Source organism: Vespula pensylvanica, chromosome 8, assembly GCF_014466175.1.
Source record: "Vespula pensylvanica isolate Volc-1 chromosome 8, ASM1446617v1, whole genome shotgun sequence".
In the NCBI taxonomy this organism is placed as follows: domain Eukaryota; kingdom Metazoa; phylum Arthropoda; class Insecta; order Hymenoptera; family Vespidae; genus Vespula; species Vespula pensylvanica.
In genome coordinates this window covers 7,972,120-7,999,051 of record NC_057692.1, presented here as the reverse complement: position 1 = coordinate 7,999,051, position 26,932 = coordinate 7,972,120, and the positions used below count along the sequence as shown (strand labels likewise).

Here is a 26,932-nt window from a genome sequence, read left to right as displayed (position 1 = left end):
ATACATCATATATATATATATATATATATATATATATATATATATATATATATAATCTACATCTTGTCATTTTTTATTTTACATTTATAAGTCGACCAAATGAATTTTATTTTAAATTCGGAAATCGTATTTAGGAGTCAAATTTGATAAAAGCAGAAATAATAAAAGGAAAAAATAGTCTTTAGGAATCATACAGTAAATAAGCAAATAGTTTGAAAATTAATAGTAGAAGCAAAGAAGAATGACCAGAATTGAACAACTTAGATTATTGATATAAGATTACACTCACTTATTCATGTAACATTAACAAAATAATACTATTTAATGATTACCTGTTTTCTTGGTTTCAATTGTGCCTTCCATTCCCGAAGCTCTTTGCCATACGCTTCTTCTTGTTCTTTTAACTTCAATGTCTCATGCTCCATCAGCATTTTTCTCTTTTCATTTTGTAGTTGCTCCAATTCCTTAATGGTAGCATCACTCTGAGCTCTAACTTCTTCAAGTTGCCGCGAATGCTTCAACTCAAATCGTTGTTGTTCAGCTCTATACCTCTTTTTCTCATTCTCTTGGAACTTCTTCAATTTTTCTCTTTCAGCTTCAGGATCCGACGCAATCGCGGAAGACATTGAAATTCTCATGGACTCCCTAAACATCATTTCACGCGCTTTCATTTCGTTTCGAATCCTTTTAGGCAAGTTTCTACGTTCTACCGTTTGACGTTTTATCAATTCATCTTCCTTTCTCTGATTCATTCTTTTCATTTGTTCCAATTCCTTTTCATGTCTAATCAGCATCTGATGTCGCTGCAAGAAGAAAATATCCTTGAGTTGTCTCTTCAACAATTGTTGTCTTTCGTGTATCTGTCGTTCTTCTAGTTCCCAAATAGCTGCTTCTCGAGCTCTCATCAATTGCTGCTTCTGTTGTAGAAACTGTCTCTCCATTAAAGCAATTTTTTCACGATGACTATCCGATAATCTTCGTAATGACATTTCGTGACTTTCATTAAGTTTTTCCAAGAAAAGCTTTTCTCTTTCCTCGTGTTCAGCCTCAAGCTTTTCCTTCCTTACCTTAAAAGCTCCCTTTCTTTTTTCTTTAGGCATTAAATCAACCTCCTGTTTGAGTAATCGCAATTCCTGTTTCAAACCTTCACGGAATTGTTTCAATTCTCTCTCTTGTTCGCTACGAATCTTTTTCGATGCCAATCTAAGATCGGCTTCTTGTTGAGCTTCTGCACGTTCGATTTGTTGTCTTTGTTGTCTAGCGAGCGTTTCTAAATCTCCTTCAGCACCACGTTCCAACAATTGTCTTTCCTGTTCAAATCGTTTCTCTTGTTGATCTTTGTTAAATTGCGATTTTTGTGATAGATCTTGAAACTGTTTTTGTTCCATCTTTTGTAACATCTTTAATTCACGTAATTCTTGTTTCCGGAATATTTGATCGTCATAGACCTTACCATTTTCATCATCACCATATATAACCTTCGATGTTGTTGTTGTAACAACAACACCATCGATTTCGAATTTCCTAGTACGTTTCCTCGTTTTCTTCTTCAAATTCATCATTTGTATGTCTTCCTTCGTTCTAGGTGTTCGCGATACATCCCGATTATAATCAGATTTTCGACGTAGGACAACTTCCTCCTCACCTTCCGTAGACTGAACGTGAGATAAATGATTTTCTTTATTCGAACCTCGACTATCTTGACTTATCGTCGTAGAAATCGATTCGGCGTCGGAACGATCAATACTCTTACTAGGTGTATGCGATCTGGTTGATCCTGAATCACTCTGTGACCTTGACCCTTCAAAACTATCCGGTGAGACACGTTTCTCTTTCGAACTTTTTACATAATCATCTTTTTGTTTCGTCGATGTTACGACTCTGTCTTCAATACGATGACCAATGGACCTTTCACTTTTGATTAAACCATTCATCTTCTTTGAATTTCTTTCAACGTCATTGAGATCCATAATTTCGGTAGTAGCTCCTGCAACTGCCATTGACGTCTTGCTAATTTCATCGCCACTATCGCTCTTCGAACTTATCTGTTCGATCGAACTTAAATTGCTGTGCGAAGAACCAGTTCTAACGACGTTATGTTTATTACTTATCGATGAATCTTTTACTCGTTCTCCATCGTCGCCAACGGTAACAACAGAGACATGACTAGTATCTTGTAATTCGTCAACAATAGGACTGACGATAATAACTTCAGACTCGTCTAACTTTTTACCAACACGTTTGGAAGTATCCATAAGAATAATAGGTTGTTCCTGTGGAGTATATTCCAAACTATCCAGACTAGGGAAACCGTCCTCGTCGGTCGAATTTTCGTTAACTTGAGTTTTATTTGTTTCGTTTGCAACGATAACTACCTCCGAGGTAGGAGAAGAACGTCGTAGTAAAGGAGTTGTAGCTGTTGCGTCTACTAACACTGGAGGATGTGTAGTGACAACGGTAACTTGACTCACGTTACTTGCAAGACTATTAGATGGATCTGGAGAATCAGCTGTAATGCGAACGGTTGATCTATTGGAACGTACCTCTTGTTCGTTTTGAGATTTACCTGATATAACAAAACAAACAAACAAAAAATATGTTTTGGAATGACTCACAATTAAAGATTAAAAATGTATTTAAATAGTACTTTACCAGTAATAACAACTATGTTATCTGCACTACTCCTTCGAGATGTACTTCTGCTTCTGATGGGTGTCGAAGTTATTACAGATACATTAACGGCAGAACTTTGACGCTCATAATTTTTATCCTCTTTATTATCTCCTTTTAATCTGTGTTCCTTATTTAACCATTTGGTTCTCTGATGTTTACCTTCAAAATCGTCAGAAAAGTTTTCTAAAGAATCATTTCTAGAAGAACCTTCGCTATGACTGGTCAAAATATTTTCGACTTTATTCAGACCATAATCTGTCTTAATATTCTCCGTAGAGCTTGCTTTCATACTATTTTTTTCTGACAACGTAACGCTCGTTATATCAGACGCATGCTTTAATGTTTCAATCGACGTAGTACTTATCCTTTTTTGCGTATCCATAGAAATACGTTTTTCTAAGACCGCATTCAATTTATCTTCTACAGACTTTCGTTTTTGTTCCAAATTTTTCAGATTATCTTCAATTAAATATTTTTCATGTTTGCGTTGTTCCTCCATCGAAGCTTCTGATTGGAACCTGCAATGAAAATAAAATTAGTTGGATCATCCATAAACTTTAACGTTATATTGCTTCATTCAAAATAATCATAAATACCTATTCTTCTCTTCGAGTGAAGATTGTTTGTTATACATTGGCTTTACCCATTCATCCGACGAACTTGGCTTGATAGGAGCTGACTTTCGGTTTTCATCCAAACTTGATTTTTTGGTTAATATATTTACATTATCCGTTAATTTTTGTTTTCCTTCGATACTTTTAGATTTACTCAAGGCAAATAGCGCTTTATCAACAGTTTCTGTTGTATTAGTTTTATCTACGTTGTCTAACTCATCGTTCTTATTTGAGGGTCCTATCTTTATCTGATCTTTAGTATTTGGTTTTTGCTGTTCCATGTCTACTCCTACCGATTGCGATGATAATAAATTACGATCTTGTTGTTTATCATCCTTAACTTTATTTTGACCTAACGATTCCATGGCACTAGATTTGTTTGCCAGATCGGCACAATTCTCTTTTTCATCATTTTTGTTGTCTTGGCGAACAGACGGAGGTGGAGGCGCAGGACCTTTATCTCTAGATATCCTACGCTCGTTATTTTCAGCTGTAGCTGGAGGTTTTGGTGCCTAAAGATGAATTGAAAATGATAAAATATTTTCTTTTTTTTTTTTTTGTTTATCTTAATAAAATCTCATATATCTAATAATTTTCTTACCTGTTTTTTCTCGTTTAATGCGTGCATATTTTCTTTAGATTCAGTTTTACGCAATTTCTTATTTCTATCTTCTTTCTCGCCATCTCTATTCATCTCCCGTTTATGACTATCCTCTTTTTTCGTGGATACAGGTAACGGAGTAAGATTTTCTTTCTCAGTAACTGCATGAGATGATATATGTATGTATATCGACATATGTAAATTTTATATAAATATTATTTCTTATAATATATACAAATAATATGTTACCTTTAACATCGCCATCACTGCGCATAGATGCAGAGTCATCTCCGAGTTGTTCCAATTCCAAAGGAAGCTGAGATGTACGCTGCTCCTATAAAAAAATTCATACATATATATTTGCTTACAGTATTAAATATATTTTTTATCAAATGTATCGTAAATATAAACGATGTCATTTTCTACGTACCAAAACTACACGAAAGTCAACATAGTATAAACAATTGTGATATTTACAATTTTTCATATTCAATGAATTCACTATGCATAAAATCATGTGAGGAATAATGGAGAAATTAATATAGACACTCTATTATTGAAACTACTAACCTGACAAGTACAGGGATGATGGGGCTGGCGAGGCCCAGGAGAGCCGCATGCACAGCCAAATATTTTAAATTAAACCAGCACATTTATCAAAATGTAAATATATGAAATGTATAAATATGTAAAAATGTCAAAAAAATATAAGTATGTTTTCGTGTAAAACTAATAAATTCTACAATATAATTTGCTATCGAAATTATTTAAAAATATCGTCAAAAAATAAATATTAGCAAAAAATTGTATGTATACACATATATTTATCACTTAAAAGCAGCTTACCAATACGCTGATACTGTTCTCTGTGTTTTTTTGCTTTTTTGGTCTTCTAATATAACGTAAGCATGTAAAAATATAGTTTTATTATGCTTGTCCAGAAAAAAATTTTTTTACTTTGTTATAAAATTTTTTGGGTCCAGAAAAGATATTTTACAGTATATAATAATTACATAAATACGTAAATTTAAGTATATCTTATCAAGTAGTGATAATCCTTTACATATTAAAACATATCTTACCTCAGCTTCTTCGTCAACAAGTTCCTCTTCAACAACATCAGCTTTATATTCAAGCAATAAGTCCCTTATTGGTTTAGAATCTAAATTTCGATTTATAAATGGATGTCTTAATAATTCGTCGGCTGTAGGTCGTGATGTTGGATCTTTTATAAGCGCTTTTGCAATAAAATCATTGAACTCCTTGCTCCATTTGCCAGGTTGATCAAGCTTTGGTGGATCACTTTTTTGTATCTTAAGTAACACACGCATTGGAGACATTTCATGATTTGGTGGCTCCATTTGCGCAAACTCTATAAGAGTTATGCCAAGGGACCAAATGTCCACCTAAAGTAAATGCAAAATTTCATTGAGTTATATGAAATAATAGTAAAAGTATCAATTAATGTTACTTACTTTGAAATCATAAGGATTATCTCTAAATGTTTCGCATAATACAACTTCTGGTGCCATCCAGTAAGGTGTACCAATGAATGTATCATGTTTCTGTAATGTATGCTTATTTTTTGCAGATACCCCAAAATCGGCTATAAAATAAATGCATTGTATTCTTCATTATAGTTGTACTTCAGATTCAAAACAATTATATTATTACCAAGTTTGACACCTCCCGCCATTGTTAACAAAACATTCCCTGCTTTTAAATCCCTATGAATAACTTTGGATTTGTGTAAGAATGCCAGACCCTTTACCATATGTTGACACACATATGATATTTGAGGTTCTGTCAGTGCTTTCTCCAACTCCACCATAATAGAATCTACAGCACCACCATCACAGTATTCAATCAACATCTGCGGAAATTATGTTATTATTAAAATAAAATAATACTTCCTTTATATATTAATTAGAGATGTTAAATATACCTACCCATAATTTGCCTTCTATAAAGTATGCTTCATGTAATTCAACAACATTTGGATGTTTACATTCAGACAAAATATCAATTTCAATCATGAAATCGCTAAGATCATCTTCTCCTTCCAATGCACACATCTTTGCAGCAGCCAATTGATGAGTTTGTTTATGTTGTGCCTACAAATAATTATAAAATTAAAAAAATAATATATAAAATAAATAACCTCTATGCTATAGTTTACCTTGTAAACTTTTCCAAATGCCCCATCTCCTAGCTCACCAACCATTTCCCAGAATTCTTCTGGATTACAATCCATTTTAATATTATTATATAACTTTTTCTTTTTTGCATCATTGCCACCGAAGTGGAATGCTTTCTTTAAATTCGATAAAAACGACATAGTGACTTTCTTTATCAACACACTTGTATAAAAACTTAACTCGCACTGTAATTACATTATGTCTATACACAGTTCAAATACTTGGTACATAAATTATGTATATTATGATCACAAAAAGTTTAATACAAATATCGCATGAAAGTATAATTCTCACTCAGTACATAAAGATTTCATTTCTTTGAAGACTGAACATTATGATTTTACTTCCATTTTCATCTTGATTTATATAGCAAACAATTTATTTTTTTGCTATATTGTTTAATTTAGATCCCCACTGGATACCAGGGGATCATAACAGACCTCTCCCGCATCTTGATAAACTATAATTTCGCTCATTTATTAATGACTACCTTGATATAAACTAATATAAATATCCACATTGAAAATGCAACCCATTATTAAAATGTAGCAGTTTCTGAAACACAAATGAAAACAGAATATATTATTTCTAATACATTCAATTATAATATCATTTTTTTTTTTTTATATATATTCTTAAAACAACGATCTGTGATAACGTAACATCTTACTACAATCCTATATAAAATACTTCCACATAAAAATGCAGATAAGAAAGCAAGTTTCTCTCCTTCTCTCTCCTTTATTACACTAGATAAATATTATACTGATAAATGGTATCAGAACGATATTAATCGTTGAATGCAAGGCTTATTAAGGTCAAAGAAAATCTTAGAATGATGTTTTCCTTTTCAAATACAAATAGCAGATTCTTCTATTATTATTAAATAAAGCACAAGCTAATAAATGAACACACGTATTATTACATATGGCAATACATATTCATACAGAAACACAGTTTCTCTAGAATTATCTCAACGTGTTTTTAATAAAATAATTATTACACTCAAAAGCCATTTAAACGTGTATAAAGTAAGAATGAACGTTTGCTTGGAAAGGGAAAAGAATAAAAAAAGAGAAAAGAGAATCACGTCAAAATTCTTCCTCGTTAACGATCGAAAATCATGTTAGATATTACGGAAATGTAAAAAAAAAAAAGTTTTATCACCGAACACAGTGTACTTCCGTAAAGATCCCGTGGTTTTACTCATCTCTGTTCGCACTAATTATCGCGTTAAGAAAGAGAAGGAGGGAAGGGACCAAAGAGAAGAAAAAAGAGAAAGAGAGAGAGAGAGAGAGAGAGAGAGAGAGAGAGAGAGAGAGAGAGAGATACAGACAGAAAGAAAGAGAAAAAGAAAGAAACAGTTACCGCACATTCGATCATCGTTGGTATATAAATATATACACGATCGAGATGACACGTACGATATGACGGAAGAGAAGAAACATACGTATCGTTCACTTTCAAACGCTCTATTAATCAAAAACAATTGGGCAGGTGCTATCGTTCGGCGGTCACGCGGTTGACACAATTTTGACAAGCAGGATTCGGTCATGCCTGGCCGCCATCGTACAGTGAATGCACTTTCTCCACCATCCTCGATACTCGAATCTCATTTCACAGAATGATTTAGATCGCAGAAAAATGATATTATTAAACGAGTATGATTAAAATACATTCGAATAGAAACTAGACATTCCTTTGGTTGGAAACACCTACGACGTATTTCATCGGATTCTATGAAAATAAGGAACGTAAATCGTTCGTGTTCGTAAAATCCAAAGGAAATTCCAATCTCGATCTATCGTACACATTTTTGCCGATCGTTCGGCCGAAACGAGAGGGAAAGAATTCTAAGAAAATAATTTCGTTTTTCTTATAGATTCGACAAATTTTCTAACTCACGGTATGGTTGACCATCGAAGTTAACAGAAGGAGAACACGTTCGTGGGATGAAAATATGCAGTACGTCCTCCGTCTCTCACCTTCCTTCTTTCACGACTCGAAGATCCAAGGAAACAAGTTCCATGTACACGAATGATATCTCTCTTTGTAAACGCGCAAATATTTGTTAAACCTTAACGTAAAAAACCACGACAATCATTCCTTCGAATTTGACATGTATCAACAGGTCTTGTTAGAGATTACACTAACGTGTAATAGATAAAGTAAAGCGTGCAAAGCTATCGGCCGTGGATCAGTAAACTCAGAAGACCTCGATATACGCGGCCATTTTCAGCACACGCACATCACACACGACACTCCATCATGCCTGGAAGTGACGTAACCAATCGGCAAGGGCGGCACCGTTCCACGCGCTTCCCCCACCAATCCCTTCTTCGTGTCTTTCTTGCATTCGCAATGCGACAAATCTTTTCATCCCCCCGGTATAATCGTTACCAAATAAACCTAGAAAAACTGTATATATATATATATTATGTGTGTGTGTGTATATATATATATATATGACGTCTTTTTTATCTTTAAATCTGACGTTAGCGTCTCATAATCGAACGATTAATCGAAATAGCTTTTCGATAACTATTATGGTTTTCACGATTTTCCGAATCGAACTTCACGTTTCTTCTCTTATTCTGTCTCTTTGTCGCATGTGATTTATAAAACGATCGGTGAAGAAATTTTTTAACCAAGATAAACAGATCGCTGGAAACCCGAAACATTACAAGTAATAAAAATGAAGCATTTCTAAGAATTTAGTTTTTTGAATTTAGTTTATTGAATTACTTACTGAATACAGTTTATTGAATTACGGGATATCGATGTTGCGAATGTCGTTCCCATCGAAGCCTTGTATGAACCTAATCTTATTAGACATTTTAAGCCATAATCCGCGTATTGCTGTTAACCGAAGAAAATTATTTTCATTTCTCTACGAGAGAAACATTTTTGTTGCGAGATTCATTTTTATTTAGTATTATAATAAATATATTGTTATTATTATTATTATTTTTTATTATTATTGTTATTGTTATTGTTGTTATTATTGTTATACATAGAAAACTATTTCAAGAGAGAACTGTTAATCTTTAATTTATACATTTACCTTTTTTTTGTAATACCCGCGTAAATCCGAAGAGTTCTTTTGTTTTGTTTCAAAAAGTCAAATACTCTATTCAAATTATTAAAAATATTAATATTATTTAAAATACTTTTAAAAATTGAATGATGATTGATGAAATCCATTAGCAATAGCAACAGAAACCTCTTGTTTTTAATAATTCAATTAAATGACAATAACAAATTTGCACTTTTTGTTTGCTTAAATATTAAAATTAGAAAAGATTCCTACAAGTTCTATCATATATTCGTAAATATATATTAACATTGCTTTCGAAACGTAATTGTACTATTTAATGCTGTATATGGAATGATCGATGTATCATATTGTAAGTATCGTCTTTTTGTTTCCAACAAATGAATCATATTTTATAATAAATGAAAAAAATAAATACTTACGAAATAATATAATACTATTAAACTACAACATTTCAATTTATTCCTATCAATTTAAATTCATATATGAGAATATGAAGTTATAGGTTATGTACTTTATAATAATGAAAATTTCAAAAAATTGAATTAAAAATTTTTAAATCTATGACATTTTATTTCATTATTTATTAAATGAAAATTAAAATGGTCCCAATTTATTTATTTTATACATAGAAACAAGATGTCTGGAAAGCAGCGTGGTCTATTCCGAATGATATTTAGAGATTTTTTAGCATCAATTAGACCTACCATTAATAGACCAAAGTTGATGGGAGAAGATTATTTTGGAACTAAATATTATGAAGTATCAATAAATCCCACATCTAAAAAAAAAAGACCTTCTCGATATTTTGAAGCTATAAACGATGATTTTGAACAAGAAATACCTGCAGAGTGGGAAGCTTGGTTGAGACACCGTAGGAAGGAACCACCAACTTTTACAGAAATTGAGACAAATTATAAAATTCAAGTAACTAAAAAATTGAATGCAGCTGAAAAATTAGAAGCTTCTAAAAAGGAAATAGAAGCTTTGAAGAAAACTGATATACCTGTTGAAAAACATGGATATGAAAGCTTTCCTACCTATGAGGAATACAGTACTACAAATAAATTAGCTGAATTAAAATCTAAGTTAAAACCAAAATAGCTTGTTGTTAATAATAAATGTATGTAGGTAAATAAAAAATAAAAAAAGAATATACACTTGTGTTATGGTTATAACACATTCTTTATATTTGTAGCCAATAAAACCTTCATATATATACATCTTGTAGTATTAGTTCTTTTCCATTTTGAAAATTAATGTGTGCACTATTGATTTTACAGGAATACTATGTGTAAAACAATTTATTATTATTCTCTATTATCTATTTACATATATTTTCATCTATAAATCAGTCATTTCATGACAAAAAAAAATTATAAATTTTAGCGCTACAACTGCAAGATGTTCAATTTACAAATAGTTAATGTTATATAAAAAGAAATACCCTTTGATCTTTTCCAGAGTATTTTTGTAAATAAACCAACTCGAATAGAAAAATTCGGATACTACGATGACTTGTACTTTACAGTTTTAAAATTCAAGTGCTTATGAGTAATATATTTGTCCAGTGTTTATCAAGTTAACACAATTTTCATTTTTGCATAATACTTTGCAGTAGATGTAATTTAAAGTAAAATGAAATAAAAAAACAATGTATTTTGTTTGATTATTACAGAAATCTATTTACGCCCTATAAGTGTATATTAAATCGTAGTATAATTAGTCTCTTTAATGAATGAACTTTACTCTGAATGTGAACTCCAATGTTTTTAAAATACTATTACTTATATTATCAGGTATTGTGAACGCATGAAATGAACCTTACTTCTCAAGATATTAAAATGACAAATCAATTGTATCTGCTTTGAATATCAATGCGACACTCAATTGATAATTGTGAGAGCTTGTAATAAATAATATCCCGAAGTTTGTTCAAATACAAACTATCAGTCAACATCAAATACAAATTCTTCCATGTGGTAGAAATTGATGGAATTTAATATATAAATGTATAATGGAGAGTGCACTCATCAACCAGAAAAATCACTATTATCAAACAAAGCTTGATCATATAACTCTCCTTTCACCAATCTCCCACCAAAATAACGACCGTTTAAAGAATCCCTTGCTCGTTCGGCTTCTATAATAAACATATATACATATATATTATTATATTACGATATATGATAATAATATAATAATATTAAAGGAATAATCTTACCGCTCATTTGCGAAAATTCGACAAAAATTTTCACAATAACTTCAGCATCTTCGTCATCTTCAGATTGTCGCTCATTATAAATAATAACACGTTCGACAACACCAAATTTAGAGCATTCGTCTTGAATTTCTTCTTTTAGACTCTCATCGATATCTTCAGGAGCCACCATATTTCGTAGAATGACAACACGAGATTCTACTTTACGCATAAGTTTTTGCATAACGAGATGTCGAGCACTCTGTCCTTTAATAGACATATTTTCTTGCTGTTGTAATGTTTGTGGTTCGGTTTCTTCTAATAATTTTTTCTGTAATTCTTCTTGTTGTTTCTGATGTGCTGCTTGCTCTTGCGCTCGTCTCATAATATCAGAATTTGCTGTTGTTGTTACTACTGGTATCTACAAATAGAAATTAAAGAATGTTTTCGATAAAATAATATTTATAGTACATTACATAATATTTATGAAAAAAACGTACAACTGGAGTTCCTACGATGGCAGGAGCAACAACAGCTCGAGGTGGTATAATAACTGGTTGTCCAGGAATTGGTTGTATAATTGCAGGTGGGCGAGTTAAGGTTTGTGGTATGGCAATACCTGGAGGCGGTATAACTGGTGCAACAGTTGCAACAGTTGGTGGTGCCATTATTGTTGCGGGTGCAATCGTTGGTCGTACTATTCCTGGTAAAGCTATAATAAATCACAAAAGAAAATAAATATGATTAGAAATGAAAATAGATTATAACTCTAGTGTATGTAAATATAATAAATATTATATAAATAATACCTTGATTCAAGATCGGTGGTGCAGTTGCTCCAAGTTTGGTCAATCCAAGTGCTACAGCATTGCTTGCTACTGCATCCATAGCTTGTATTTTTGCTGTAGCTGCAGCAGCAGCTACTGCGGCAGCTGTTGGCATCATACTAGTTCCACTTGGTGGCCCCATCAAAGCATTTGGTGGAGTAATAGCTCTACCAACTCTTAGGTACTGTCCACCCAAATCAAACAAATTCATAGATGCTATTGCTTCTAAAGCTGCTTGCATCGTTTCATATTCAATAAAGCCATAGCCTTTATGCCTATGTGGTGAACTGCCTTGTGCTAATTTACAATATGTGATAGGTCCAAAAGCTTCGAAGACAGATTTTATATCATCTTCTGTCAAATCATGATGTATGGATGCAATATAAATACGATTGTAATGTTTGCTTTCTTCTGTAATTTCATCGATTACTGATTGAGCTTGAGGCATATTGGATGGTCTTCCCACTACCTGAAAAAATCAATAAATACGAATGTATTCTATGATATGTGTTATAACATGATATCATACATATACTTCTATATAAATTTTAGTTGTAAAAATGAATATGTTCATATTGCTCCAATATAGCAGATTTTATGATTACATTTTTAAAAATTTCTAAAGTTTCTTAACTGTCAAAATTATATAAAGAGAGGATAAGAAAGATGTACTATTAATAATAAAACTGTTATTTAGAAAATCACAATTTTAAAAAGAGGAATAAATTATCTTTAACTATAAAAATAATTAACAGGAATAAAAAAGAGGAATATAATGGAATTCGATATATATTTATCTATGGAGTAAAATATATTAAAATTTCTTTGTTATCTAAATATGCCAAATATGAATGAAGTGGAAAAGAAAAAAAAATAAGACAGACCAATATATTAGGATTTCGATCGAACGGCATTCTAATATAACGATGCAGTTCAATCGATTATAATTTGTGAAACAAAATAAAAATTTGCCGACCTCCGGCGGGATGATAGGATTGCTGGGGGACAGGAAATTCGTTATATAGGTACGTCCCGCTACCTTGATGTTGCGTCCACCAATCATGACACCATTCATTTGTTCTAAAGCAAGTTGTGCAGCTTCAGGTATCTCATATTCGACGAATGCAAATCCTTTATGTTTCTGCGTAACAGGATCCCAAGACATGTTGATAGACTTGATTGGTCCAAAGGGTAAAAATGCTTGTCTGATTGTGTCCTCTTTCAATTCGAAGCTGATGCTGCCTACGTATACCCTGTTATGTAGGAATAATATATCAATTTATAATTTATAAATAAAATAAAATGTAATACTATAATTTTATCATTTATATCTAATTGTAACATATAATTAATATTAATTCTATTTTCTTTTTATTAAACATATTTTTAATATATCTCATAATGGAAGTATTAATGAAACAAATTATTCTTTCTCTATCCATTAGACTAAAGAAATATTTTCCGTTTCTTTAAAACAACAAATTTATACAGCAAATTAAACATATAAAAAAAAAATGAATATTGTAATTTAAAAATAAATGATTTTAAGGATGCATTGATTATGATGAACTGTTACATTGTTATGCTGTATAAATTTGAACAATTCTTTAAAATATTTTTAATGCTTTCTGGAAAAATAATAGAATATAAATAATTTTCAATGATTGTATTATTTTTTAAATTAAGCAATAAAATTATTATGTATACTAGTATAGAACTTATATACAAAAAAAAGTATAAACTCATTATGTTTATGTACAATAACTTATATAGATTGAAACTAATCAGCAGGAAATGAAATATACATTTCCTAGCATGCTAACAGAATGAACAAAATTGCTTTATGATTTAAAACGTATAATAAGAGTAAAATAAAATATGTGTATATGTGTGAGCGAATTGTGTATGTATGTTGTAAATGTACGCACGCATTTATATATAACAAATTCTAATCTTATACTGAACCATAATATTTATGAAATGATATAAGATCAAAATGAACAAATATAAAACTTAACTAATCATTGTTAATGTTATAAAAGCTTTTAACTAACGTTAAATATTAATAGTTTTCTTTTAACAAAACTATAAGTATTTATCTGAGCATAAGATGCAACAGTAACTGAAAATGTTGGATGTGATATCTTGAACTACGATGGCCAGGTTTGAGGACAAAATTTGGAGGGCTAAGGCAAAGAACAAACAAACCTGCACATGAGGGCGAGAGCCTGCTGTCTCTGCACCTGATTCCGTTGACTAGCCATTTGCTGCAACACAAAGGACCATAGGCCTTCTATTGATATCCCTCCCCCTTACATACACCATCTTTCAATCACATTTCAAATATCCCCCAAGCTCTTTTACCACTCTAACTTCTTTGCTCAACTACTACTCCTTTTGTATATGCATTGAGCATTTTATATATAATTGTAATAGATGAATAAAGTTTATTAAAATTACAAAAGAATTTGTGTTGTAGAAATGTGCAATTAAAAAATTACTTGAAAAGAGAAAAGATGAAAAATATATATCTTTCAAAGAGAAAACTGTAACAATTGATATATGATGCCACAAACACATTATTTTCCATCCCATAAAGATCACTTATTAATCGACATTGCAATAAAAATGACTAGTAATTTATAGTGAATAGATTAAATAGTCAAATTATATTTTATATGATAAAATGAAGTATAAATGCTATAAAAGAAAGAATAGTTGAGCTCAGAAGGGTATATTTATTAACTTTCTGAAATCATCCACAGATTCATGCTCAAAAACATGTCCTCCTCGCGCTGGTACAGCTCTGCTCCCGCCGACTACTATTTCAAGATATCTAACCTTCTCATATGGTAGCAACTCAGGGAAACGTTTAGGAGTGTTTGATCGTTAGGCGGATTCGTATTGTTTCTGTCTTGACTTGGTTGACACTAACCTGCACATTAGCAATAAAACTTGCTGCCGCAGGACCAACTTATTCTTCTGCGGGGAGAAAAAATTAACCGATCAGAGTGAGGTTCCAGTGTTCGTTTTTTATTTCTTATGATTCACTTTACTCGCATGTTTAACGAACACAGGTAAAATATAATAGCAATAGAAATTTATTATGACTCGGCGGGGCGAGCTAATTTTATAAGGACAAATATAAATTGCAAAACTAATACATACTAAACAATCTTTGTTTTTTAATTTCGTAACATTGGCAAAGAGCTAAATAGAGGAAACAACATTATATATTTACATGTATTATTTTTGAACATTCAACAGTAAATAAAAATTCATAAAAGTGACCCAAAATTGTTTCTGACTCTATAAGTGTATATGTTAAATTTATTCCATTGTGCATTCTATATTTAATATTATGTCAAATATTCTTAAAAAAGTAACGTATATAATAAAATGCTGTTATGCAAATTATTATAAAATATATTAATAAAAAGATACTTACAACTTCTACATCAATTTTTATAAAGAATTTTGTAGGTTTTTCTCTTAATTTTATTACAATGCAATAACTATTTTCTTCGATATAAAAATGCACAATTGAATACAAAATACATGTTAGGCGAGTAAAGCTTATTAGTCTTATAGGAAAGAATTACCTGTTGTTGATGAGCTAATGTTTGTTTCATGAGAACCATCTTGATGCTTTGTTCCATGGCATATTTCTTCGCTCTATTCACTGTATCTTGCTGTTCAGATGTAATTTTTGGTAGTCCGGCACCTAAGATGCCAGGTAATGTAAGGTATTTTGCACCAGGACCTGAGCACAATATATAAAAAACTATATTACAAATTGTATTTTAATTGATTATAAATTAATTAAATACAAAATTATTTCAGATCTTATCAGCTATAAGTCCACTAATATTTTATCATTCCAATATAACTTTAGTTGAAATGATTGAAAATTAAATGTCACACAAATTTTATTTACATCATTCAAAGCAGTTATAAATAAAACATTTATATATCATATCATGACTATACATACCGGCTACAACTTGACCTATTTGATTAAGGTCATATATAGGGCCTGGCAAGAAGTCTGTTGCGTTCCCTACAAAAAAATTTGGTATTAGAAAAAAATTATACTATCATGGATACTTATTGTCATTACTTCCACCATCACATTGCACATTTATGAGACATTAATATACCGTTTATATTTTTGTGAAGGTAGAGGTATTATCTTAGTAATCAAATTTTTATTTTTCTATTCTAACTTTGTGAAATAAATTTTTGTCAGTTTTGTTTTCAATATTTCAATTTTTATATTATATTAACCTATTATTTGATTAGAAACTATTATTTGATTTAGAAAATAACGATAATAAATAGATTTGTGGTAGTCAAAAGTCTTAGATATCTTTATGTAAAATATTATGAAGTTACTGTTTTATAACAATTGAACTAATTAAGACATTCAAAATAGTCTTCTATTAAGTTCTGTTTAACATCACAATTAACTAAAGGAACCATAATAAGTAATAATATTGTACAGCAATTCCCGCCATAGGATCTTCCTCCAAACTGTAAGTTCAAAAGAATTAAAATAGTCAAAATATACGCAATACAACAACTGTTTAAAACAGTGTTTTTTAAATATGTGTGTATATATATGTATATATATACACAGATGCATTAAGAATGGAGAAACAGAATTCTCCTTCGCCTAACTATCAGAAAAAATGAAAGTGCACTGTATAGTTTTTAAATCAGTCATGAAATCTTTTGCAGTAATTGTTTAATAGTCTACAAAAATGTAAGTAGAAGTTATTTTAATGTAAACTTTTTAAAAATATTTCACAAGCCAAATTCAGTTGAAGTTTGAATAATTTTAATTGCTAATTTAAATATCAGCCTCAAAACATCAAACCACTTATAATTACATTAGATACTTTCGTTTTATACGATCATAACCAATTTGGTCTGCTAGTCTCTGAAACAGAAATCAGAACACGTTGAAACGTTTTGTTAAGATTTCTCCGTTCTTTTTTATTTTTTATTTTTATTTATTTATTTTTTTTTTTAATTTGCAATTTCGTGAATTAAAATTGTTAACTTTGTTCAATTGTTTGATTTACAGCTAACCGTATTCTGGGCTGAGCAATGACGGTTGCGCGCAAATTATCCGAGATTGAGGCGATGCACATATCTGCAAGCACAAAGCAAAGGAGAACACTCTCAGTGCATTTTCTGCGCCATTTTCTTAGATTTTGCCTCGTTCAACCTATCTCGCAATTAATCCTAACCTTTTTGTATAGCAATGGCGATTGCACAACTATGTTCTGTTTTCAAACAGATATGAAAAAACTAAATAAATACACGATCATTATTTTAGAAAGTTAAGAATATACAAGACAATTATACATCCTATAAGAATTTTTATGAATTTAAATAATACTACTAGCACTTAGGCTTAGTATTTAGTATAGAATTATAAAAGTAGATTGTGTGTGTGTAACTAAATGAAACATATATAATAATCTTACAGCCTGACTGCATATATCTTTCATTTAGACTATTGAAGTCTTTTCCTAATTTTCTAATCACCCTGATCATGATATATATCTTCTCAACCTCATAAACTTACCTTTTAATTTCCTGTTTTAATAAATTTATATCATTTAATAAACATCTTGAGAAAGATAAATATCGCCATTGCTCATCTTAATTACAAGTCTCTTAAATACATATCAATCCTTCCTATCTGTAATATATCAGCAGTATTTGTATAACAAAAATATAAAATTAAGACACTACTTTTACTACTTTACGTGGTTCTGTCGTTGTATGCATGTATTATTTTATAATTCCACTTCATTTGCATAAGATCTCTTCTAATTCTTAGTATCATAGATATAGATATTTAAAATAATACGATTATATCTATAACACCAACATTATTAAGCACGATACTTATTTAAATATATTGGACTTTATAGAGATATATGAGACTCATAATTAGGATCATAGAAAGGACTACCCTAATATGCTGACCTATCTAAAGTATGCATCATATATGGTACTCGATTGATGCTGTGTGAGTGGGAGTTTGCAAAACTCTGATTTGTTCTGTTCAACGAATGTAGCGTTCTCTTTCTTTGTTTGGCGCACGCTCATGATCACAGCTCAGTCGTAGGCCACAGATTCTGTACTGTCTCTCCGCTGTAACATCTCAGAACAGAAGGACAACCATACATTAGTTTTATTTAGGGCCAACGATCATCTAGAACCCTAACCTATCAAAATTTATTCTGAAACTGCAATAGACCACTTGACTGCTACAATTTGCCAGCATTTAAGAGAAAGCTAGCACCTGATTGCCCTAAGTAAATGTGATAAAAGTATTTTCCTTCGTCATTCCCTTTTTGTTTAAAAATTACACCTCCTGTCGTTTGTGTATATACCACGTTTTCCACACATACATATATGTGTATGATTTCTTAGTGATTATGGAGATACAGCTATTTGGCTGCTTTAGCAATATACCTTCAACTCTAGACTTCTTGCTTGGTGGTTCCATATTATTTTGTGAAGTTGGTGCCTGCACAAACAAATAATAAAAATACAAGAATTAATATCTTTTCTTAATATATATTTACCCTATTTATCAATGTGTAATACATTTAATACGCAAATAAATTAACTGAAATAAAAAAAATATATATATCATAAAGATAATTATAATCTACTAATTAGACTAGCGTAAAAGCAAGAAGCATTGCAAAGACGAAAGATTAATATCGTGAAAAGATCAGTAATATAAACATAAATCATTAGATATTTCAAGGAATTAATTAATATTTATACATAAATAATATATGTATTTATATATGACCAAAAATATAAAAATTTTGACGAGATCAAATTATTCGTATATCTTCTAAGATCGGAGATATGTAGGAAATCTAAACTCTTTTGCAACGGCCATAGTTGTTCGATACTTCACTTTTTCTTCCTATTATCAAAACATTGTATTGCGTATAATTAAATTTAATTATATATTTACCATGGCCATTGTTCCGTTCATTATCCTTTTCAATCTAGAGAAATAAAATGTATTTTTGAATCCGCTACACTAATAAATCGCACGCGATACTGATTAACTGGCTCACACCCGAAGCTCTGTCCTCTACGGAAGTTGCACAAGGAAGATACATGTATGCTATCCTATTTTAAAGTTTAAACTATTAAATATTTTCTATTGCAAGTAATTATAGTCGTATAAATTTTATAATTTATAAATAACATTATAAATAATCCTCTATGTTCATTATTATCATATATAATTCTTTTATGAAATCTTTTTCAAAGACAATTTGACTTACGTAGTACTTTTCCAATGGAGAGGACATGCGTTTATGGGTTAGGACGTAAAACATAGAAAAACAAGAAATAATTGATAAAAAATTATACTATCATGGATACAGACGGTTTCCAAGTGAGAATAATCGATAATGAAAAGGTAAAAGACAGTATTTTCAATAATTTCGTATTTTTGCTTGATAATCGTTTTCCATTTGCGTATATTTATATATATATATGTATACATATATATATATATATGAATATTGAAAATATATAATAAATAATTTATATGAGGAAAATAAATTCAACACATTTTTGTTTATCAACAATTTGTAATATTTTCATGAAATATAAAAGGGAAAAGGTCTTTTCGCAACACGTGTTTACAAAGAAGGCAGCATAATATTTGAAGAAAAGCCAATAGTGTGTTGTCAATTTTCTTGGAATGCAGAATATGGATATTTGGCATGTGATAATTGTTTAAAACCTTTAGAAACTGCCGAAGAAAATGCTCGTAGACTAACTAGTAAACCAGATATAATTCTGCCACATATGGAATGTTGTGAAACGGAAAAAAATTTGGTTACAGAATGTTCTGCTTGTGGAACAAAATATTGTAGCAACGAATGTCAAAAAGAAGCATTGGAAAGGTAATTACATTTTTACATTATTTATATATTCTATTAACATTGATCATAATTTTGTATATATAATAATTTTTAATTATTTTTGATTCTTAATTAAATTGGTATAACATGTACATAGTTTTTTAGATATCATAAAGTATTATGTTTACAATCAAGGAATAAAAATGAAGATCATCCATTGTTACAATTAAATGAAACATGGAAACAAATGCATTATCCACCTGAAACAGCAACGATAATGTTATTAGCTAGAATGATTGCTGTTGTTATACAAACTTCTGATCAAGGAGATATTTTGCAAACTTTTTCTCAATTTTGTCATCGTACTGTAAATGACACTCATGAAATAGCACATAATCTATTAGGTGAAAAATTTATTGGACAGATTGATGTATTAAGACAGATGTTACAGAAGGCATTAAATAATGATTATACATCGAATGTATGTAGTAAAAATATTCATACATAAATAATATTATATTTCATATATAAATAATATTAAAATATTACTTAATTCTAAGTTTATATGTATTTATAGTGGTTTACACCAGAAGGATTTAGAAGTTTGTTAGCTTTAGTAGGTACTAATGGTCAAGGAATTGGAACAAGTGCATTTGCTCGTTGGGTGAAGAATGTTAATGTTTTAGAATTACCTGAAGATGAAAGAATACATGTGGATAAATTTATTGATAGACTTTATGATGATATGGAAGAAGGTATGTACAATAAGAATTATATTTCCTAATAAACTTAAGTAATTTATACAGATTATAATATAATATTATTTTTTCTCAGTGGTTGGTTCATTTCTGAATAATGAAGGTTCTGGACTCTATGTCCTTCAATCAACAGTAAATCATAGCTGTTTATCAAATGCAGTTGTTGAATTTCCTTATTCAAATAATACCTTAGTATTAAAAGCTATTCGTGATATTCAACCTGGAGAAGAAATTTCTATAAGTTATCTTGAAGACTGTGAACTTATAAGAAGTAGACACTCTAGACAAAAAGCTTTAAGTTCTTTGTACTTGTTTATTTGTTCTTGCGAAAGATGTCAATCACAGGCTGGAGATCCTGATGAAACATCTGATGATGACGAATATATGTAATCACGATATATTGATTATATTATTTATAGCTATGTTGACATATTAATATAATTGATATTAAAATATCAATTATTTTCTAACACATATTATATGGTGCTTTAAAATTATTTAAGTCATTAACATCTGCAAATAATCAATCCACTGTAACATATATTATAAATAGTACATACCACTCATTTTTACATTTAAATCGACTTTAATATCAAATTAATAATGACAATGAATCATAGATTATATTAATAAAAAAGTATTAATTTATGAAGTAATAAGAATGTATGAATATATTCTCAAAATAAATTTAAAAATAAAGATAAAATCTCTAGTTATCTATAGTTTTTTTTATTAGTGCAAATTTATTTAAACGTTCTACATATCAAAATTAATACCACATACTTATCAAGATGTGTTACATTCACCAACAAAATATTTAATATAAACAAAATCTTGTTGACTGAATTTAATCTTCTTTAGAAAAACAAGGCTTAAAAAACAAGTAATGAAATTTTATTCTTTTATATCGTTATGTTTTGTGTATTCATTTGTATCTCTATGGTAAATATACAAATTGCGATAAAAATAAGCTTTATTTGTACAGAATATTTTTTGATGTAAAGTGAAAAAAATATTTAAATGCTACAATGATAAATAATTGATATGTAAAATGATGTTATGAATAATTTGCACTGTCAATATTAATTATAATTTTATACAAACTTGAACTGTCTGAGATTTGTCATTCAGTATTAAATTTAAATATTATTTTTTATATTTTTAAAAGTATAACTTATTAAAAATTATTTATTACTTTGTTGTATTATATTTATATAGCTTATAATATTTTATTTCTTTTGTATTTTTTAATTTCATAGTATTGTAATTGAAAATGATATATTATAAAACAATATTATGAATATCATTTAATTTTTTTAAATATTACAAAACTGTTACTCCTCAAGGGTCAACACGTTCCTTCCCATTGACATAAGATTTGAAATATAAGGAGGTAAAGGAGCAAGAAGTATTCCTCTTTCAAATAAAGTTGTTAAAAACATAATTACATTTTCGCTACGAAATTCCCACCTAAAAAAAATATATTTTAATACTTCAGTATTAGTTACTGAATAGATACATTTTATGTATAAGACAGTTTTTAGTTAGTAACATTATATTTTTATATAAAAACTTACCCTACTTGAATAATATCATTTGTTAATCGTGATGCTATTTCTCTATCACTAACAGAACTATTTGGTCCCCTAACAACAAGTGTATCTAATGTTGGTGGTTTTATACCAAAACAGTTTTCTGTAAAATTTCTCCTGTGTTTTTCTTGTGTATAATCTACACCTGTATCTCTAAAATATAAGTAATAATAATACTAATTTAATATAAAATTCTGAGAACACAATAGTCTTTTAAAAATGTAAATAATTACCTAATTATAGGTTGAGCATCTCGATATGTTGTTGTATTTATGATATCTGCTGCACTTAAAGCACCTTGCATACGTAGTCGAAGTAATCTTATTAATGACATAAGATCTTTACCTTTTAAATCAATACTTTTGTGTTTATTATAGCCCATACAATGTGTTATGGCATCTAAGAATTGTTTTGAGGAATCTTTTTTGGCAGAAAATAAATACTTTTGGTCCAAGAATAAAGCAAAATAATTTGTTGGGACTTTTACATTATCTTTCTTTATATATTTTATACTTAAATACAATATACCATTAAAAACTATGGCATCAACTTCTACTTTCGTAGACCGTAATCCTTTTTTATTAAGTTTTTCTTTTACACTTTGTTTAAAATCTGCAGTCCCAATATGAAGAGGTTCATTATTAGAGCCTGATACACTATAAGTAAACCATTGTTTTCGTTTATGTCTACTTATGTCTAAAAAATAGTAAAAAATAACAAAAATTAAAATGATTAAAATTATTTAAATTTAATAAAAGAAAAACAAAAAAGTATAAGATTTACCAATTAATTCTAATTTCATTAATCGTTGTCTTAATTCTTTTTCTCGTATATTGCTATCCTTTAAAAAAAGTATTAAAAAAATATAATGCTTAATAGTAAATATTATAATACGTAGATATATTTATATATAACTAAATAAAAATGATTATATATAACTAAATAAAATGATTAAAAATTACAATTATTATTTTTTCTAAAACAGCAGCAACTTTTACAGTTGTAAAACTTTCATGTTGTTTTATCAACTGAGACCTCACATGATTCCACGTTGTCTCTGGAAAAACTGGTAGTACAGCATCTTCTAATTCTTCAAATTTAAATTTACGGAGAATATTTACGATCCGTTGTTTTCTCGTATTTTCTGTAATTGAAATATTAACTTCTCATACTAACCTCTTCAATGTTTATAGTAAAGTTTAAAAGTTGAATAAATTTAAATGAAAATCCAATAGTTTATAATCACTCTTATACTAACCTGTTGACATTATGTTACTAAATAGCAGTACAAATGTTTATTAATAATAAAAAAATATAAAATTTATATTTTATTTCATAATATTGTCACTATCTTAATAATATTATCCATATCCGTTTTCGTTAATTACACAACACAAACTGGCTATTCACGCGGAGTATCCTATACTATATTTATTTAACCAATTATATATTATATTTTTTTCATAACTTATTTAATCATTATTTTAACCAAACGTGTATATATTATGTGTAAATCTAGAGATATGTAGATATAGAGATGTAGATATATAGATGTGTAGATCTAGAGGCTAAAAAGGTAGATATTAAATCACTATATCGTCTTTTATGATTGGCCAATTCATTTTCATGGAAATGGATAAATACATAGAGAACAAATATCATTAATAAAAAAAGATAATAATATGTATATATTTCAGTTTTGAATACAAAAATTCTAAATCAATTATTTATTTAAAATTCTTAAGATAACATATGTATATGGTTTTGAATTCAAAATTTATTTTATTCTTATGTGAGTTTATTACTAGGGAAAAGGAACCACATTAATTCCCTATCTGTATAAGTCGTAATATTTTACTTAATAGAACCTTTCTCTTAGATTGTTTCAGATAAAATGTCTAATCTCGCTCTCTTATTCTTACACGCCACATATAAAGGTTAGTGTGATACATAGTATAGCGATATGTTACATAGTTTCGTAATATTTAGGATTATCTGTAGGAGAATTTCCTCTCGAAAGAATATATGACGTCACATTATCCTATTTCCTGATTACAAATGTTTAACAACGAAAATATTTTGATAACTATTTATGAAATATTTTACGAAAAACAATAGGGAAATATTTATTTCATAATTTTTTATAACTTTTAAGATGTAAATATTATTTATTTATTATTTTATTTTTAAATTATCTTTATATAGTTATTTTTTATATAGTTTTAACTCACGTTGTAAAACTAGGAGCTACACATGTATGTAAGAAAGATTTATTCGAATTAGCAAGTAAGAAAATAATTATTTAATTTTACGCAATTAATTAATAAAACTAACAATAGCTTCTTTTGAATAACTATTAATATATTTATTTATACATATAGTTGTATGATATACTCAAGATGACATACGTATGCATGGGTGTCCAAAGTTCCGCTTACTTCGTGCAACCAATCAACGTTCTTTCGAATTCATGTTTGTATAGAGATGGTAATGAAGTTTATCATCATAAGGTAATTAGCATGTATTTTATAACATAGAGTATCTTCCAATACATAAATTGATTCCCAAGTAAATCATTTCCAATTGACATTGTTAAGGAGTCGTGACAACGTCAAGATTAAAAGATATTGGCGTGGAAGATAATTTATAAAAGCGTATGGATATTTTCCATAGATATTCTCTTTTTCATATTTTTGAGCTTTATTTTTATAGGTATCGAACTGTAATGATAAATTTTCGTAGTTTGGATCAATAAACTATCAGTTTATATAGTTTGAAAATTTGTACATCATATTTTTAATGTTTCGATATTTTCGTATAATAGATCGAAAAATAACAAGCTTCGTGAGGGACTATTGTACATTGTACAGTAATGCGCATGCGCAAGGGCACTTTTTATTGCTAGTAAACTTGCCATTTTTAATTATTTTGTGATATCTGTTCTATTGGAGCTCGTTTCGTTAATTATAAAAAATTAGTATCTTTTTTCTAACGTATACCTTTATTTTATATACCAATCGATTGTGGAAAACGCGATTTTCACGCGTGAATGTGCTTAAGTTTTGGCATCGTTTCGTTTAAAAAATATCCGCGAAAATAAAATTGATGTCTCAGTGTTTTCTAGTTCGTCTTCTATTTTGAATTTTCTACTTATATTTTCGCGATACTGATACCTTTTTCGTCTATTAACGATGTTTTAATTGATAATCATTAATTAATTAATCTCGTTTGATTATATTTCGTCTTATATAGGATATTCATATATATATATATACGTAAGTGCATATATGTATATACATAAGAATATATATGCATATCGATACGATATACAAACATATATGCACGCAATTAATTTTCTATTGTATTAATATCGATCTAATTATTTTTCAGTTTTTCAAGAAGTCTATAAGATGAGAAAACTCTATATAGTATATTAGAAATAATATTAATGTAACTGCTTTACAGACATACGTTATTAGCATGTATTTATTTAAAGAATATTAAAAAGCACAAAGAATACTAAAAATTTAAGTAATGTATAATAAAAGTTAAATTGAAATAAAATAAAATTTCAATGTTATAATTTTAACGTTAATATTTCTTGTTTAATTTTACTTTAGTACTATATTCTAATTTATAGATATCTACGCAATTCGAATATTTTTGTAAACATATTCCTGTTATGATCATATCTATTTTTAAACGATAGATACAACGTGATTTCGATTGTTTACTTTTCTGTATTTATTTCAATATAGCTTACATATTTTGAATATTTTCTTTTTTCTTTTTATTATTAAAATTTATAAAATGTGTAGTACAAATTTACAGTTTCAGATCATATAATTTGAATAGTACAGTTTTTAATATAATATACATTATAGAAGTAAATGCTGCAGCTTGTTTTAACCATTTTTATTCAATAGGTCTTCAGTTATTGATTGCACATAATATGATCATAAAGTCAATATTTGATCATTTTAGAATTGAATAGATTGCTTTAAAAAATAAAATAAAATAATTGATGTTAATAATTAATTTTATTAATGTTAATAGCTCGTGATTCTCCGTATGCGGCAATCTTCAAATGGTGAGACTTGAGAAATCGATATTGCTTATGATATGTGATAAATATAAATAATATTACTATTGAGCTAATGGCTGCATTTAAATTCTATCATAATTTACTATGTTCTATAATAATTTTTTTAACTTTCCATATTGTTCATTTCTTGTGTTTTGATAAAGATATAAATAGATTATGTTATTATTTAATGTATTCATTATTATATCTGTTTGAAAATTATATACATATATACAATATAATATTTTCTTATTGGTATATACTATGTAATAAAATTATATATATATATTTTTTAATAATTACATGTATACAATAGCGCTAAAAAATCTTTTGATAAATAATTTTTTATTTATAACATTAATTATATTAATGCTACATATATATTAAGCACCATAATCTATAATTTGC

The 26,932-nt window shown here is 28.9% G+C and overlaps 5 protein-coding genes across 21 annotated transcripts in view; 2 read left to right on the top strand and 3 right to left on the bottom strand.

Annotated features, from left to right (window-relative positions):
• Positions 1-8,385, bottom strand: part of LOC122631279 (serine/threonine-protein kinase 10) — an 11,497-nt gene extending 3,112 nt beyond the window's left edge. For 2 of the 11 annotated variants that reach the window (XR_006327663.1, XM_043816754.1), the window contains exons 1-13: positions 7,992-8,385; positions 6,068-6,641; positions 5,838-6,002; positions 5,563-5,761; positions 5,364-5,494; positions 4,971-5,294; positions 4,735-4,780; positions 4,459-4,514; positions 4,138-4,222; positions 3,889-4,049; positions 3,270-3,799; positions 2,653-3,191; positions 333-2,566 (exon numbers count right to left, since the gene is read on the bottom strand). Coding sequence is in view for 2 of the 11 variants with exons in the window: in XM_043816754.1 (XP_043672689.1) it covers positions 333-2,566; positions 2,653-3,191; positions 3,270-3,799; positions 3,889-4,049; positions 4,138-4,222; positions 4,459-4,514; positions 4,735-4,780; positions 4,971-5,294; positions 5,364-5,494; positions 5,563-5,761; positions 5,838-6,002; positions 6,068-6,226 (4,629 nt within the window). In the remaining 9 variants the exon portion in view is untranslated. Of the gene's footprint in view, positions 1-332; positions 2,567-2,652; positions 3,192-3,269; positions 3,800-3,888; positions 4,050-4,137; positions 4,223-4,458; positions 4,515-4,734; positions 4,781-4,970; positions 5,295-5,363; positions 5,495-5,562; positions 5,762-5,837; positions 6,003-6,067; positions 6,642-7,253; positions 7,377-7,454; positions 7,966-7,991 lie in introns of those variants that run through there. The other 9 variants (XR_006327664.1, XR_006327668.1, XR_006327665.1 and 6 more) reach the window with 9 other exon arrangements.
• A 236-nt stretch (positions 8,386-8,621) lies between these two features.
• On the top strand, positions 8,622-10,297 carry LOC122631296 (NADH dehydrogenase [ubiquinone] 1 alpha subcomplex assembly factor 2). 2 transcript variants are annotated; one of them, XM_043816820.1, is made up of 2 exons: positions 8,622-8,772; positions 9,774-10,297. In XM_043816820.1, the coding sequence occupies exon 2, from the start codon at positions 9,781-9,783 to the stop codon at positions 10,243-10,245; it is 465 nt and encodes a 154-aa protein (XP_043672755.1). In that variant the 5' UTR covers positions 8,622-8,772; positions 9,774-9,780; the 3' UTR covers positions 10,246-10,297. The 2 variants fall into 2 exon arrangements, with proteins under 2 accessions (XP_043672755.1, XP_043672756.1); XM_043816821.1 differs by lacking the exon at positions 8,622-8,772 and adding an exon at positions 9,107-9,493.
• A 10-nt stretch (positions 10,298-10,307) lies between these two features.
• On the bottom strand, positions 10,308-19,339 carry LOC122631283 (poly(U)-binding-splicing factor half pint). 6 transcript variants are annotated; one of them, XM_043816766.1, is made up of 13 exons: positions 19,184-19,289; positions 18,664-18,718; positions 18,172-18,348; positions 17,263-17,326; positions 17,061-17,110; positions 16,163-16,228; positions 15,771-15,931; positions 14,377-14,435; positions 13,208-13,421; positions 12,151-12,637; positions 11,842-12,053; positions 11,366-11,762; positions 10,308-11,284 (listed from the first exon to the last, which is right to left on the bottom strand). In XM_043816766.1, exons 7-13 carry the CDS (start codon positions 15,825-15,827, stop codon positions 11,175-11,177), a joined length of 1,536 nt encoding a protein of 511 aa, XP_043672701.1. In that variant the 5' UTR covers positions 15,828-15,931; positions 16,163-16,228; positions 17,061-17,110; positions 17,263-17,326; positions 18,172-18,348; positions 18,664-18,718; positions 19,184-19,289; the 3' UTR covers positions 10,308-11,174. The 6 variants fall into 6 exon arrangements, with proteins under 6 accessions (XP_043672701.1, XP_043672702.1, XP_043672703.1 ...); XM_043816767.1 differs by lacking the exon at positions 17,061-17,110; XM_043816768.1 differs by lacking the exons at positions 17,061-17,110; positions 17,263-17,326.
• Positions 19,340-19,489: 150 nt separating this feature from the next.
• Positions 19,490-21,479, top strand: LOC122631289 (SET and MYND domain-containing protein 5). Its single transcript, XM_043816807.1, has 5 exons — positions 19,490-19,639; positions 19,840-20,132; positions 20,256-20,571; positions 20,668-20,845; positions 20,925-21,479. The coding sequence occupies exons 1-5, from the start codon at positions 19,595-19,597 to the stop codon at positions 21,236-21,238; spliced, it is 1,146 nt and encodes a 381-aa protein (XP_043672742.1). The 5' UTR covers positions 19,490-19,594; the 3' UTR covers positions 21,239-21,479.
• Positions 21,480-21,572: 93 nt separating this feature from the next.
• On the bottom strand, positions 21,573-23,942 carry LOC122631083. Its single transcript, XM_043816321.1, has 6 exons — positions 23,699-23,942; positions 23,403-23,584; positions 23,224-23,281; positions 22,674-23,136; positions 22,426-22,593; positions 21,573-22,318 (listed from the first exon to the last, which is right to left on the bottom strand). Exons 1-6 carry the CDS (start codon positions 23,706-23,708, stop codon positions 22,183-22,185), a joined length of 1,017 nt encoding a protein of 338 aa, XP_043672256.1. The 5' UTR covers positions 23,709-23,942; the 3' UTR covers positions 21,573-22,182.
• Positions 23,943-26,932: the final 2,990 nt, after the last annotated feature.